The sequence below is a fragment of the Rana temporaria genome, chromosome 4, assembly GCF_905171775.1.
Source record: "Rana temporaria chromosome 4, aRanTem1.1, whole genome shotgun sequence".
NCBI classification, from domain to species: Eukaryota; Metazoa; Chordata; class Amphibia; order Anura; family Ranidae; genus Rana; species Rana temporaria.
In genome coordinates this window covers 147,493,695-147,509,845 of record NC_053492.1, presented here as the reverse complement: position 1 = coordinate 147,509,845, position 16,151 = coordinate 147,493,695, and the positions used below count along the sequence as shown (strand labels likewise).

General features: G+C 41.8%; 1 protein-coding gene across 5 annotated transcripts in view; it reads right to left on the bottom strand.

Annotated features, from left to right (window-relative positions):
* Positions 1–11,573: 11,573 nt before the first annotated feature.
* TSC22D2 (TSC22 domain family member 2) overlaps positions 11,574–16,151 on the bottom strand; it is a 59,891-nt gene continuing 55,313 nt past the window's right edge. For 2 of the 5 annotated variants that reach the window (XM_040349150.1, XM_040349151.1), the window contains one exon: positions 11,574–14,152. In XM_040349150.1, coding sequence (XP_040205084.1) covers positions 13,892–14,152 — 261 coding nt within the window. In that variant the 3' untranslated portion in view covers positions 11,574–13,891. The remainder of the gene's footprint in view (positions 14,153–16,151) is intronic. The other 3 variants (XM_040349152.1, XR_005748625.1, XR_005748626.1) reach the window with 3 other exon arrangements.

Sequence of the window (16,151 nt, the reverse complement as noted above, 5' to 3'; positions counted from 1 at the left end):
AGTTGGATATCACATTCGGGTCTCCATAAAGTGTATTACATGAAAAAGTAGAAGGGGTAAAAGCCAAATGGTGTGATAACGTCACAGAGGGGGGTGGTAATATCTATGATCTAAACCAGTGGAGATGCACTCACATGTGGGTGTAAAACTGGGGCTCTTATCCACGAGCGCCGAGCTCGTCAGTCCCTCCTTCCTACTTCTCCAAGATTAGGAGTCCCGTGTCCCCACTGGTTCGCGGATCAACTCTTGATGTGTATGAGGATCTCGGTGGTGTATGTGGGGTAAAAAAGAAGGACAAGCCTGATCGTGTGATATTGTGAACGACAACAAAACCCCAGGAATGCCCAGATGGTAATGCACTCACATAAACAATATGAAAGAAAGGACCTTCCTCCACGAGTGCGGACTCGCAATGAATCTGTGCCTCCACCTCTTCCCCTCTGTCTATGGCTCAGGCTGGATGCTCAGATGTCGCAGTCATACATAGGGGGAAGTGAATAGACAACCATAGCGTAGCCCAGTCAGACGTGAAATATTTATTAAAAACAATTAAAAACTCACATTTAAAATCGAAATTTCTGCATCAATCTGACGAGTGGCGAACTTGTATGTCCATTCGTCGGATGCTAGAGTGTGTCAAGCCCTTTCCCCTCTCTCTATGTTCTCCTTTCTTTCCCTTTTATCTCTCTCTATCCTAATTTCTTATTTTTTTCCCCCATCCCCCTCTCTTGTCGTGTTCTTTCTCTCTCTTTTTCTTTGTTCCTTCCCCTCTTTTCCTCTCCAATCCATGTATTCTCTATTTTTATTCCTTTTCTTACTCCATGGTGGGTGGGGGGAGTTGGGATGAGTGGCAGTGCTGGGGGGGGGGGGGGGGGAATGAGTGGCAGTGCTGGGGGGGGTGGGATTAGTGGCAATGCAGGGGGGGGGGGGAGTTCTGATCAGCTAACTTGGGTGCTCTTGATGAAGGTCATCTGCTGATCTGAGGACTGTAGTGGGGACTTTTAATGGCAACTATAATCATGTTACTCATGTTAATAATGGTGTCTCCGACTTTGTGGTGTCTTGCAGCAGTGACACCTATCCCAAAATCAGGGGATAGGGTCTCCTCCAGCCCCTCCCACTTCACATTCCTCACCAGTCAGCTGACATCTAGTCTCTGCTCCCCAGCCATGCCGTGAACTGAATGGGTGGTTGCGAAGAGGCTGAGTGGGTGGCACAGGTTCCAGAGACAGCTCTGCCGGGCAGCCGCAAAAAGGCTGGCGGTGCGGGTTTCAAGAACAGCCCAGGATCCAGTGACCCCTGGCAAATCATCATTTGACCCCCAGGTTGAGAACCACTGATGTAGAGCAACAATTCTTTTTTTTCAGACTCTCAGATTCTTTGCCATGAGGTGCCAGGTTGAGTTTCCAGTGACCAGTATAAGAGAGTGAGAGCGATAACACCAAATTTAACACACCTGCTTCCCATTCACACCTAATACCTTGTAACACTAACGAGTCACATGACACTGGGGAGGGAAAATGGCTTATTGGCCCAATTTGGACATTATCACTTAGGGGTGTACTTGTACTCACTTTTGTTGTCAGCGGTTTAGACATTAATGGTTGTGTGTTGAGTTATTTTGAGGGGACAGCAAATGTACACTGTTATACAAGCTGTACACTCACTACTTTACATTGTAGCAAATTGTAATTTCTTCAGTGTTGTCACATGAAAAGATATAATAAAATATTTACAAAATGTGAGGGGTATACTTACTTACTTTTGTGAGATACTGTAAATTTCCCATATAATAAAGAGAAGATGAAAGGGGGACATGATCCGTAGTAATTTACTTTCATAGGAGGACAATGGTACTCCTCTATAGATAGAGCACCTAAATGAACACCGTCACCCCAGGACAATAGGTGTGCTACTGGCAGGATCACCAGGTAAAGATAAGTTTGGGGGGGGGGGATTCAAGAATTCATATACAAGTACACTGGTGAACTGCAATATATTACATTTTTGTTCTTGGGCTTATATTTGAAAATGTTATGTTTAACTTTCTAAATTTACAAAATGAAAAGTGAGTAAACAGGAGAGAAATCAAAATCAAATCAATATTTGGTGCGACTAACCTTATACTTAAAAAAGCATCAGTTCTTACATGTGCACACTTTGAACACTTGCACAAGGACAACAATTTTGTAGGATTAGATTCAGGTGTATGATTAACAAATTATACCAAGCAGGGGGGCTAATGACCATCAATTTCATATGTAGGTTTAAACACGTTAACGGAAAGATAAACAGCTGTGTAGGGGGCTTAAAAATGGGTTAGTTAGTAACAGCCAAACTATGCTACTAAGGTGAGGTTGTGGAGAGCAGTTTCATGTCACAGGTCAGACACCGTGGCATGACTGAGCACAGCAACAAGGTAGTTATAATGCATTAGCAAGGTCTCTCCCGGGCAAAGATTGGAGTTTCAAGATGTGCTGTTCCTGCTCTTTGGAAGAAGCACAAAGAAACAGGGAACCATAGACGCAGTGGTTGGCCAAGGAAACAATGAAGCAGACGAACTACTTCCCATCAGAGCAGTGCCATCAGCACAGAACTGGCAGGATCCAGGTACACATCTACTGCCCATAGAAATCTTGCAAGAAATGGTCTTAATGAAAGAATTTTGGCCAAAAAGTCATACCTCCAACATGGAAGCAAGGCTAAGCAACTCAACTATACCCTAAAACATAGGGACTGGGGTGCAATAAAATGGCAGCAGGTGCTCTGGACTGATGATTTTTTTTATATTTGGCTGTAGCAAGTTTGTGGTTGCATTCCTGCAAATGGAATTGGCGATTTGGTCAGGATCAATGGTGACCTGAATGCTGAGAAATACAGGCAGATACTTATGCGTAATGCCATACCATCTGGGAGGCATTACATGTATTCTGCAGGACGACAAAAAACCCAAACATACAGTCAATGTCATTAGGAACCATCTTCAGAAGAACAAGGAGGGGAGGCGCATGCGCGGCTCTTCAAGATTGTGGATGTGATCTGTGAGCTCCGGACCCGCTCTGCTCTCTGTGACCCCTGCACAGCTCCATCGGCATACATTCCCCACAGGGTAAGACATTTAGACCCTCAGAGCCTCCTAGCACCCCATGGTAAAGATCAGGGACCAACTGCCTTACTATCGGCCCCCACAAACACCACGGCCTGTAGTCACAATGGACCGCTATTTGACTAGGCCTCAATCCCCGGTCTTGATTACACAAGGAGACCCGGAGGAGTACATTAGCACCCTGATGGTGGACAAGAACTCCCCCCAACTCCCTTCACTCTCTCAGTCCCTTTGACGTCAAACAGTTCAGCGGTTAAAACTACAGGCTCTAGCACAGCAGCTCACAAGGGGAATAGCCCAAGAGGGTGGGAAAGATTTCCAGGGAACTCAGAGGGGAGATTGAACAGCTTGGTGAGCACACAGCAACTTTGGAGCCCAAGTTTGATGAGACATTACAATATATTCAGGCCCTGGAAGAGGAAAATGCCTCTCTTAAAAACTCTGTATCCCTGCTACAACTTCAGCAAGAAGACCTGGAAAGCAGGGAGAGGCGTCAAAATCTCAGGATTTGCAGGGTCTCAGAAAATGTGGCTGACAATAACATCAGACCATACTATTTAGGCCTGTTTAACCACCTTGCTCCTGACAGTGGACATGGCACCTTGATCAGGCCCACAGGTCTCTGGCTCCCAAACCTCCTGCAGGTGCGAGACATAGTGGTACGGTTCCACTATTATGAGAGTAAATAGGTGCTGACCCTGGCTACCCGCAACCAATAAGAAAAGAAAGGAGGGCGCACCGACCTTGTGCATTACCATTTAACATTTTAATTAAAAACAGAATAAAAAGCAATGGTCCTACTCACAAAAGATTTAAAAGTAAGCGCTTTTCAGACAGCTGGACTGGACCTCGTGGCACCTGCCAGTAGAACTTCAGACATCTAAACGGCTAATGCGTTTCTGGGGCGTACCCCGTTCTTCAAAGCCTAGATTGTCCGTGATACCTCTCTCCTGCTGCATGTCCTTAATATAGGTATATGTGTGTATGCATGCACATGTGCGGCCCCCAACGCTAATGGCCACTGATTGACAGGCCCCACCCCTTTCCTCGGAACCCCACACATCCAGACTGCCACCCCAAAAAGGCGTGTACAAGTATGGTATAGAGAGGCACATTGTGTCAAGGTGATTCCTGCACCGCTGTAGACTCAAAAGCCTCCTTGTTTTATGTTTGATAACAGGGGTCATATTAAGGAGGACATGCAGCAGGAGAGAGGTATCACGGACCATCTAGGCTTTGAAGAAAGGGGGTACGCCCCAGAAACACGTCAGCCGTTTGGATGTCTGAAGTTCTACTGGCAGGTGCTGCGAGGTTCAGTCCAGCTGTCTGAAAAGCGCTTACTTTTAATTCTTTTGTGAGTAGGACCATTGCTTTTTATTCTGTTTTTAATTAAAATTTTAAGTGGTAATGCACAAGGTCGGTGCGCCCTCCTTTCTTTTCTTTTTGTTTTAGCCTTATGAACACCCTTTGTTCTGTGGAGGGCTGCAAAACTTCAGACTTTCCTGTTAGACCATACTGCTGTACCCGGTTTGGCAAAACACCAGAGCGCAGGAGGGTTTTGTTTTGTGTTTTTACCCGCAACCAATCCCATATTGATTATAAAGGGGACAGCATTCAAATATTTAGCGATCTCTCTCTAATCACCCTGGCTAAAAAGCACTCACTACGTCCTATCACCTCCAACTACAAAAGATCCTTTACTCAGTGCGCAACAAAAGATGGCGCTCAACATACCCTCTGGGATCTGCAAGGAGGTTCCTTCCTCACAAACCTGGGCCTACCAACATTACCGGCAGATAAGGGCAACCAATGCCTACTACGCCCCAACTTCCTTTAGCCCAATCATCGATCTGGCCCCCGGTGTGAGGAAAACAATTGAAGGCTTACTCCATTCCTCATTGCCCTCAATGGCCTAGGCAACCTACCTGAACCCCTGCGAGTTGTCCTTCAGGAGGTTTTTCTGTCCTTGGGATCCCTGCAACCCCTTCTCACAGGTTTGATTTGTTCAGATTCACCTTGTTGCCAATGATGGAAGATTAACTGCTCAGTTTTGCATTGTTGTTGTTTTCTATTTCCTTCTGCTAGAATCTCTGATTCTCTATATAAGGTTGGCTATTGAGTGTTTGTCAACACCACTAATGGAGCAGCACAGCCCAATCCCATGGTTCTCACCAGTTGGAATCCACTTGCTCCCCCATTTGCCCTCTGGCTGATGACTCCTGAGTCGCTGTTGCTACTCAGGCCTACACATGTTATTAGGTCTACTTTTTTTTTTTTAGGCCAACCAGACCTTTTTGTTATTTTGCAGCTACACAACCTCAGGATTTTTTATTTTTTTTTAACTTTTTATTTTTTGTTATGTTCCTTCCCCCCCCCCCCCCCCCTTTGCCATTTTTCTAATGTTTTCCACAGTACAGTATGGTATGTTGGTTAATATAAGGCTATTGAGCTATAATCCCACTGTTGGGAAGCTACCTGTTACACTTTATCTACAATGGCTAAATTCTACTGGCTCTGAAGCTGTTGTGATACTAATAATGCAATGTGTTTATATGTCTTGTCCCATTACAATTATGAATGTATGTGCACCTAACTCAGGTCAGATCAAATTCTTAACTGAGGCATTTGAACAGCTTCAATGCTTCTCACAGCCCTTTGCTGGGTAGAGACTTCAATGCCATACTCTCCCCTACACAAGATAGGAGATCTCTATTCCACACTAAACTACCCCTCCCAGCACAATCTTTATCCACATCCTTTCGCAAACTGACACAAGCACACCTCCTGTTTACACTTGTTGGATTAAACACCCTACTAGCAAATAGTTTTCATTCTATTCTCCTCCCCACAAAATGTTCTCTAGACTTGACCACTTTTTCGCGACGGCCCTCCTCCAACCCAACATTTAGGCTCATGTCTTTATGGACCTTGTTTGTGCACAATCATGTTGGAAGGGGCCATCTCCAAACTGTTCCCATAAAGTTGGGAGCATGAAATTGTCCAAATGTCTTAGTATGTTTGACACCTTAAGAGTTGCCTTCACTGAAACCTCTGAAAAACAACCCCATACCTAAAATTCCCTCTCCATCAAATGATTTGGACCAGTGCACACAGCAAGGTCCATGAAGACATGAATAAGCAAGTTTTTCCTAGGACAGAATTTCCCAACCTTGCACCATGCAAAATTTGCCATCCCGGTGCTATGGCAGACTTTGGACTTCTGGAGAGTAGGGATTGCTAAATCTGATAAGCTCCTGTTCTTCAAGACCGAGGCTCCAACAGCATGTTGTTAAAGTCGGAGACCAACAAACAGGATGGTGGACTGGCCCTTGGGACAGAAGGTCAGGAAAATCCAGAAGGTCCCATGGAGAGTTTGTCAGGAGTCTAAATATGTCCGAGTAATGTATGCTTCTGGGTCAGTTTGGTGCAATGAGAATTACCAGAATACCTTCCATCTTCATTCTGTGGAACAGACAAGGAACAACATGTAGTGGAGGAAAGGTGTGAATCACATTGATTCCAGAGTCATCAGAGCATATACCGCTAAGGCTTAAGGATTCCTGGACCCGACAATAAACCTAGTAATTTTGTTGTTGATGCTGGAAAAGCCCATCTGTCCCCACGTGTGGCAAAGGGCTTGAACATATCCAGGTGAAGAGCCAATTTTTTTCAGATACAGACTGACCGTTGAGAACGTCCACCTGACAGTTTTCCACTCCTGGGTGTAATTTACCACCAAAAAATTCTACATCAACAAAAAGCACCACAGCCCAGTGAAGAGGGTCCTTAATCTGCAAGTGGTGGCATGTTAGGGGACCTCACCTGGCAGAGTAGGAAACTTTGATGCAGATTAAACTAAAGGGTCACTGAATTCCATGTAGATGTCGGTTCCTATAGAAAATACAGAGTCGATACCCACAAAAGCAAGAAGAATATGGGCTGGGGTCAAGACTTATCGTGGGACTACTCCCTGTGTCACACGTGTCATGTGTGACACAGGGAGTAGTCCCACGATAAGTCTTGACCCCAGCCCATATTCTTCTTGCTTTTGTGGGTATCGACTCTGTATTTTCTATAGGAACCGACATCTACATGGAATTCAGTGACCCTTTAGTTTAATCTGCATCAAAGTTTCCTACTCTGCCAGGTGAGGTCCCCTAACATGCCACCACTTGCAGATTAAGGACCCTCTTCACTGGGCTGTGGTGCTTTTTGTTGATGTAGAATTTTTTGGTGGTAAATTACACCCAGGAGTGGAAAACTGTCAGGTGGACGTTCTCAACGGTCAGTCTGTATCTGAAAAAAATTGGCTCTTCACCTGGATATGTTCAAGCCCTTTGCCACACGTGGGGACAGATGGGCTTTTCCAGCATCAACAACAAAATTACTAGGTTTATTGTCGGGTCCAGGAATCCTTAAGCCTTAGCGGTATATGCTCTGATGACTCTGGAATCAATGTGATTCACACCTTTCCTCCACTACATGTTGTTCCTTGTCTGTTCCACAGAATGAAGATGGAAGGTATTCTGGTAATTCTCATTGCACCAAACTGACCCAGAAGCATACATTACTCGGACATATTTAGACTCCTGACATGTGTCACACATGTGTCACTGATGCAACAAGGCCTAAAGTGTGGGATAAAGCCTCAGGTACTCAAAAACTCCAGCAGCAGCTGCTGATGTAGGTCAGAAGACCAAGTGACCAGGTCACTGTAAGCAATGAGTAGGACAATATTCTGCATGATGCTGTTCCAAAGCAGGAGCAGCGTTGAGACGACACTTCCTCTATACCGAATGGCAGGAAAGAGCATGGCGTGCATGCAACACTCCATCACCTTCCGCAGGAAATTTAAAGGGGCAGGATAAATACCAAAGTTCTGGCCATGGACAGCGCTCCACGGGTAGCATGCATTGCCCAAAGTTGAAATTCCAGGCTTGTTCTACACATCCAGTCAGTCTAGTGGGGTCCAAGTATGACACTTTAAAGCCAGATTGAGGAAAGGCCAATCCAGACAGCTGCTATGTAGTAACCAGCTCAAGAATCAATGTGCTGAGGAACTGGATATCAATGAAAAAAAACTGAAGAGACTTATTTGTAACTATTTCCAGTAGTCATCTAGGAGAGCATGTGAAAGACAGTCTCCTCCCACCACGACAGGAACTTTCCAAATATGAAAACAGTTTGGGCATTCTGCTACACTGAAAGATTACAGGAACTAGAGTTAGTTGCAAGTGTAACTCTGGTCTTCTTCCAGCACAGCATGTGAGTGGATGAGAAATAACTTACCAGCCAGGGAAGAATCACAGCTTTTAAGAGCTTTCTCCATATTGCCAGATCCTGGCTTAATATAAGGTCCTGCTGGTAAGCACATAATATAGAAAATGGAATGAGCATTCACCAAAAGGGAGGGGCGAGTTGCTTGCATAACCACATAAGCTTCACAGTTAGAATCTGTTCCAACAGACAATGGAAGACTTGGTGGCTTGCTTGCCCTTGTGCCTGCTTGAAAACAGAACAAACAAGACATCTGTTACTAGTTCTTCATATACTTTAGCCAGCTTTCACTCCTTGGATGTCAGACAACACTTAAATAGAAGCTTTTTCTCATTGCCATTAGAAGGCTTATTACAGAAAGTAGGTAGAATAATGTGCTTTGGAAAGAAGACGAAACCTTGGGCAGTAACACAGGATGCAACTTTAAGATAACATGGTCATCAAAAAATCGAAAGGAAATTCTTTGACAGAGGGGGCCTGCAACTCACTAACCCTGCAAGCAGAACTTTAACATAAAGGACAAGAAAAAAATATCCGATATATAAAAAAAATAAAAGAAGAAGGATTAAGGGTCATTGTCAGCATTTAAACACTACAAGGAGTGCAATAAGAAGTGTAAGAGTGCAATCAGGGAAGCTAAATTATACTACGAAACGCACATAGTATAGGAGTGTAAAAAAAAAAAATAATAATCCCCAAAACGTTTCAACTATACAGGTGAAACGCAAAAAAAAATTGAATATTGGGCAAAAGTTCATTTATTTCACTATTGCAACTTAAAGGTGAAAACAATATGAGATTTATTACATGCAAAGCGAGATCATTCAAGCCGTGATTTGTCATAATTGTGACGAAGAACAGGAAGTGAGGATTTCTCAGAAGAAATAAAGGACATTTAAAAGCAAAATCGAAGGATGAGGTAAGTGAAGGAGGACTGCACTAAGGTAAAGGAAGCTATTTAGGGGGAGAAAAAAAAAAATATTGTACCTTTACAACCCCTTTAAGCCATAACACCTGTACAGGGTTCCTGAGCCCATAAATGGTCTCTGTCTAGTTCAGTAGGAATCAATCACAGGAAAGACTGCTGACCTGACAGTTGGGCAGAAAACCATAATTGATACCCTCCATAAGGGAGGGAAAGCCTCAAAAATTACAAAAGAAGTTGGATGTTCCCAAAGTGCTGTATCAAAGCACATTAATAGAAAGAAGTGGGGGAGGGGAAAGGTGGGTGAGGGGGGGAGAGGGGAAATGTGTGCACAAGCAGCAGGGATGACCGCAGTCTGGAGAAGATTGTCAGGAAAAGGCCATTCAAAAAAGTGTTGGGGACTTTCATAAGGAGTGGACTGAGGCTGGAGTCAGTGCATCAAGAGCCACCACACACAGACAGATCCTGGACATGGGCTTCAAATGTTGTATTGCTCTTGTCAAGCCACTCCTGAACAAATGTCAGAGAATCCAAGGACCCAAAGAATGGAGAGGTATAGTAATCAAGACTGGTTTGTAAGCAACGCATCACAGAATGTACCCTTGTGGCAAAGATAAGCCAGTGTCCGAAAGACTTGAAAAGCTTAAAAGGATAAATTCCACTTTGGGAACATGTTCCACCCCTTTTTTTTTTTAATTCATTAAAGTAATTTGTTCCAAAAAAAATTGCTTTTGAAAGACCGCTGCACAAATAGTGTGACATAAAATATTGCAACAACTGCCATTTTATTCTATAGGGTCTCTACTAAAAAAAAAAAATATATATAATATTTGTGGGTTCCAAGTAATTTTCTAGCAAAAAAATTAAAAATTATTTTACCTTGAAAAGAGCCGTCAGAAAAAGGTTTGGTGTTTTAGTTAACCGTTCCTAAGTCTATTCCTTTGATGTAAAAATCTAATTGATAGAATGTTTTCAAAACTTGGCAGATTGCCCAGACTTTGACTTTTGGCTGAGAGCAGAGAGGAAATTCTTTGCATACCAAAAGATAGTGAAACCCTGTGTCAAGATCGCAATGGGAAAAAGATCGCGATAACGATTCTTGACGACTAATCATGCAGCTCTAACCAATATTTAAAAAAGGGCAGAGATTTATGCCTGGGAACTACTGAATTAACACCTACAGCATGTCACCAATTGTACAAAATGGAAATAAATGAGAATAAAGCCTGTAGTTTAAATAATGAACATTCATAATCTCTTACAATATGGACTGATGAGAGAAATGGACTACATATCTGCTTAAATGGATTGTAAAAAGAGCAATTTTTTTTTAAAATAACAAAACATATACTTGCCTCCACTGTGCAGCTCGTTTTGAAACAGAGTGTCCCTGAACCTAGTCTTCTGGGGTTCCCCCGGCAGCTGTCTCTGCTCCTCCCCGCATCAAAGTAACCTCCTATGGGAAGCGCTTTCCTAAGAGGGTTACCTTGTGGGCAGGCGCGCTCCCGAGTCCAGCATTTGCGTCCATAGACACGAATGCTGGACTCTGCCCCGCCCCCCGAGTTCATTGGATTTGATTGACAACAGCACAGGATGCATTAAGGTGAAAAACTAGAAAGGTTTACAACCCCTTTAAGATATGAAAGTACCAGCAACAAAAAAGGGAAAAGGGTTTTTGCCTGGAGTTCTGCTTTAAGGCTGCACCTCTTGAACAGAACAAAGACCAGAGAAAAAGGTGGCAAGACAGTCAAGTATTTTTTGTATTAACTCAGTGACAGTCATTTTACGTTTTGATGCTATGCATAGGCCAGGCCAGTACAGTTTTTATATAAAATTTGATTGACTGATGTGGAGGTTCTGCAATTACCAGTGTGTTGATTCCAGAATGGTAGAGAATACTGCATCTTTAGATACTTTACCCATGGAGGTCTGCATATTTTCCCAAAAACCTTTGATGCATTAGCTTAAATTCCAGTTGCTTTGAAACTTGTGCCACTTTGCACAATAGTCTCCTCTTCCTAAATCTGAAGTGACTGCTGTATCCAGACTACAGGGATGCAGTAGACTAGAAGATATTCTTGAGTCACTTATTTCAGCAAAACTACAATTTAATAGTTTCAGAAAAAATGTGAAAATATATATATATTTTTTTTACAATAAATTTGACAGACTTCTTGTTGCTACACAAAAAAAAAGCTCCTGCAAATGTATTTTTGAAATGTACAATTCCATTTTAAAATGTAAATACTCCTTATACACTGCAAGTAATCTGCATGTTGAATTTATTCAATACATTAAAATCTGCAATGTAACAAAACTTGGTTTTCTGCATATGAAATTTATAACACCATTTTAAAATGAACAAAAGATGGCTCACTTCATGTCACGGTTTCCATATGACAACTAGTGTGCAAAACACTAGTTTATCTCAACTGACATTAGCGGTTTGCTCTGTTTATTGGACGCGCTTCACAGATTACATAGTACAATAAGAGTGCTGGACAAAACAAAAATAAACTTGAGGTACGAAAGTGGTTCAGAAATTACAGGTCATGCAGATCATGCTAAACAGCAGGGTGGGGGGTGGTGGGTAGGGGAGGAGAAAGAAAAATGTGATGAGAGAACACTGAATAAAAATACAGAAAATGTGCATAACAAAAAAAAAAAACATCTTTGCTTCTTTGGTTACAAAGTAGGTTGAACAATTTCACAGTTTTTTTTTTAAATCCCACCCTTAAAAAAAAAAAAAAAATTCACAGAAATTGTCTAAAAAGCATAGGAATCATGGCAATTTTCCTCCTGTCACAAACGAGAGAAATGGAAAAAAAAAAAAAAAAAAAGTCTTCATCAAAATATCTAATCTATCATTTATTTTTTGTATCAACTGTTGCTCTCCTGTACAGGTGCATTATGGATCCATACTTACACTCTTTACAAAATGTACATTCAAATTGGATCTTTGCTCTACTGTAAAATAAATACCAGAAAAGTAGATTGCCGTTAGTGTTAGATATATATTTATATACGCCAGGATACGTATGCTCAGTTATTGCCAAAACGCTTTCCCTACTAAATGCAATCCCTCCCCTTCTACAACTTATGATAGATTTACATTTATTCTATAGATAAGGAAATAAAATAAAATAGAGTGTCTGTGACATTGTTCATACACATTATGAAAATAGCAGCCCTGTAATAAATAAAAACACAAACTTAAATGAACTAATAAAAAGGCAAAACAAAATATTACTTTATATTTAAAGAATGGTGGCTCTTACTACGAACGCAATGATTAGATTTGCTTACAAAGAACTGACAAAACATGGCTCAGAGTATGATCTAAAGGAAACGCTCCCTGGGAGAGCCACTAAAGCTCCATAAGACCCCCTTGTTGAATACCAGAGATTAACTGCCGTTTGTAGCAGCATTTTATGTAATAGAAACCCCATTTTAAAAACAGACTTACTCTGCGTCATTAGCTATTCGCTAGATCAAATATAGCTGCTGTTACTTGTTTTTTTCTACATAGGGCTGTTTATAAAGGTGCAAACAACTGTCTCAATACAAACAAGCATCTCAGCATAGTAAATAGGCACCTTTAACACATGCAGATGTACACAGTAATTGTGTTTAACAATCTAATATACACTTAATGTACTTTTCTAAACAAACCACAAAGCGCTGTAAAAAAAGCCTACATGAAGTAGATCCTTTGTAAAATGTCATGCTCACTGTATGGGTATAAATTTACTCAGGCTGTAGACAGACAAGCAAGCATAAACACTGTATTCATGTGCAGTGAAATTAGCTGCACTGTTCTATCTACATTTACATCCTGTTCATGGAATAACATTAAGGAAAAGTCCATCCTCAGGGTGCACCAGTGATGACTAAAATGAGCACAAAGGGCATAAAAATGCATCTTGAGATCAGCCTTCTTAAAGTACTTATGTTCAGTACATTATGAGCAGAGAAAATGCAATGTTGTACATGAAGAACTAGGTTACTTTATCTGACACTCAAAGTGCTACCTTGCATGCATTTTCAGGTGACTTTTGGGACACTATATGTTCTGGTCTCTTTACAATACAAGTTAAATTCTACATGCAAGTTCGTTTCCTTGTTCTCTAGAGGGTTTCTATGACATAAAATGCTGCGTTTGTCCCTTCTACTGAAAGAAGGTTTACATGTGTTAACATTTATTGCCAGCATTCATGGATTTACGATCCTTAAAGCAAGGATTCATGCTTTTGTGATAATGCATCTGTGCATATAATGTGTGTATGGCTATAAAAGCGTATACATACACTAGGAGCACAATCCACTGTGTGCGCATATAGATGCGCACACCTTTCTAACTCTGTTAATACCCGATACACAATGCAAACGGTATCACCTCTCTCACAATGAGAGATCAGGGAGTAAGATTGTCTAATACTGAAAAGGCCAAACACAAAATGAAGCATGGCTACTTGCTCTTTTTTCATTTTTCTCATATTTGAAGTGGAAAGATCAGCAGTGGCACACAAGGACAGATTGCTTTCAGTTAGCTGAACAAGGCGAGAAAGCAGTTTTTGTACAGTTTATGCAGAAGAGACATTCGGTTGTTGTGGAGGGTGTGCGGTCTGCGGAGCAGTCAAAGGAGCTGTAGTCACTGGAGGCTGTTGTTGGCTGAGGCCAGCCGGGGTCGAAAGTTGTGACAGCTGATCGCTGTTTGAAAGGGATTTTAACAGTAAATTCTCACGTTCAAGTGTCGAGTTTTTCTCTATTAATTCCTTTATTTGTTCCTTCAGGACTTCCACCTCTTCTCTTACAGCGTACATCAGATGACTTTTGACCAGGTCCTAGCAAATGGAATAAAAACAAGGTTATAAATATTTACCAAGGCTCCAAATTTGGTCCATTTAAAAAAGGGAATCCTGCAACAGATACAGCCTCATGAATGAAAACATATTGGGCCAGATGCCATTCAGTATAGTAGTAAACCTCTGCTAAAAACGGAGCTCACTGTAACACAAGTACATTTGAAAAGGGTGCTTTGTGGTCAAGTCTACTTTTCTAGCATAGCTGGGTGCCAATGGTGCTGGTCTGCAAATTCCAGGTGATATATTTGAAGTACTACCACTACTACAAAATTGTTGAGACAGGTACAAGGAAGGCACTGCTCTGGCTCTGCCATTGAATGCACATAAAGCTACAGTAGAAGCTGGCCAACTTTTGTTTTAAGAACAGCAGTTCATACACACTCAAGGTTGTGGTTAACGGTCAGAAAAAATAAAAATAAAAATCTTCTGTATTTGGTTAATAGATGGCAACTAGTATCTACAAACTATGGTATACATTTATGCAAAAATAAAATGTATATACCAATAATGAAGGCGCTCAGCGACTTATAGCAGAACTACAATATTGTGGCAGACAAATCGGACACCAATTGACACTTTGTGGGAACCAGCGACACCAATACTGTGATCAGTGCTAAAAATATGCAGTCACTGTACTAAGGACACTGGCTGGGAAGGGGTTAAACATCTAGGGCGATCAAACGGTTAACTGTGTGCCTAGCCAGTGTTTTTGTGTTTTGTATGTGCTGCTTTTACTAGAGGAAGAGATGTTTTTTTTCCCCCCCGATTTGTAGGGACACAAAAGCCATCCCATCCCATATTAGGACAGAGATCTGCCTTGTTTACATAGGCAGATCTCATTTGTGTGCGTTTTACTGACGATTTGCGGGTGCTGACGGACATCCAGCACCCGCAGATAGACAGGATTCTAAGAATGCGAGTGCTTACTTGCCAGATATGGAAATATCTTAATGAATATCTGCCCTCAGAGGAAAAAGAAAGAATGAAGTTGTTCCATATGGAAAGTCTGTAGATGCAGACCAAAAAAAAAGCAGCAGAGTGTTACCAACTAGAATTAGATTTAAATTAGAACCGCCTTGCCTTCATCTACATTCTACAGTATAAAAAGGGGGAAGAAAAAATAAAAATTGGTAGACATATCTGACTCGTAATAGACCAGTGGGAGGATATTACTAAATTATTTCTAAACAATGACCATGTAAACTAATGTGGGAATGCTTTGACATCGGGCATGACTATGACATAATCAGGTGATGCTTGGAGATTACATACTTTCATCAGCGATACGCAAGCTTTAAGTGCAGACAGCTGCACATATATAGTTCATACTTGGGCACTTCCCTTTCTCAGTCAGCTCTTGTGGTGAGAACAATATCCTGTCATTTTGACATGATAAAATTAATTGCTTGTTCTAACAGATAACCATGATGTGCTACAATATACCTGAAATAAAACTGCTATGAACGCACAAAAAAGCAGAAGTAATCTGACAGATTACCCTTAAGAGTTATGCACATCGATGGCTCAACAGAAGAAAATGATACTTGTATATAAATAGGTATACCCAGATGGCTTTATCTTGTTAGGCGTGTCTAGGGGCATGCAATTTTCATTGACAGGATTGAAATTTCTCCACCTTAAAGTGGAGCTCCAGGCTCCTTCAGAAAAATTAAAAGTCAGCAGCTACAATACTGTAGCTGTTGACTTTCAATATTATGGCACTTATCACAAATCATTGGCTTTCGGGGGCTGCCATCTCGGCTAAGGAAAACTGTCAGTAAAGACATTTCCTACTCCGCATGTGCAAAGCACACTGCTCTTTGTAAATGGCCTTGTGGCGAAGGAAGGAGGGGGGCTGAATTTCTGGCAGTAGAGCGTGTAACCCGTCAAACACAAGGTACCCACTCCCCTCCCCCGAAATGCGACTATTATGGCGGGGGGGGGGGGGGGGGGGGAGACAAACAAGTGGAGCTTTCCT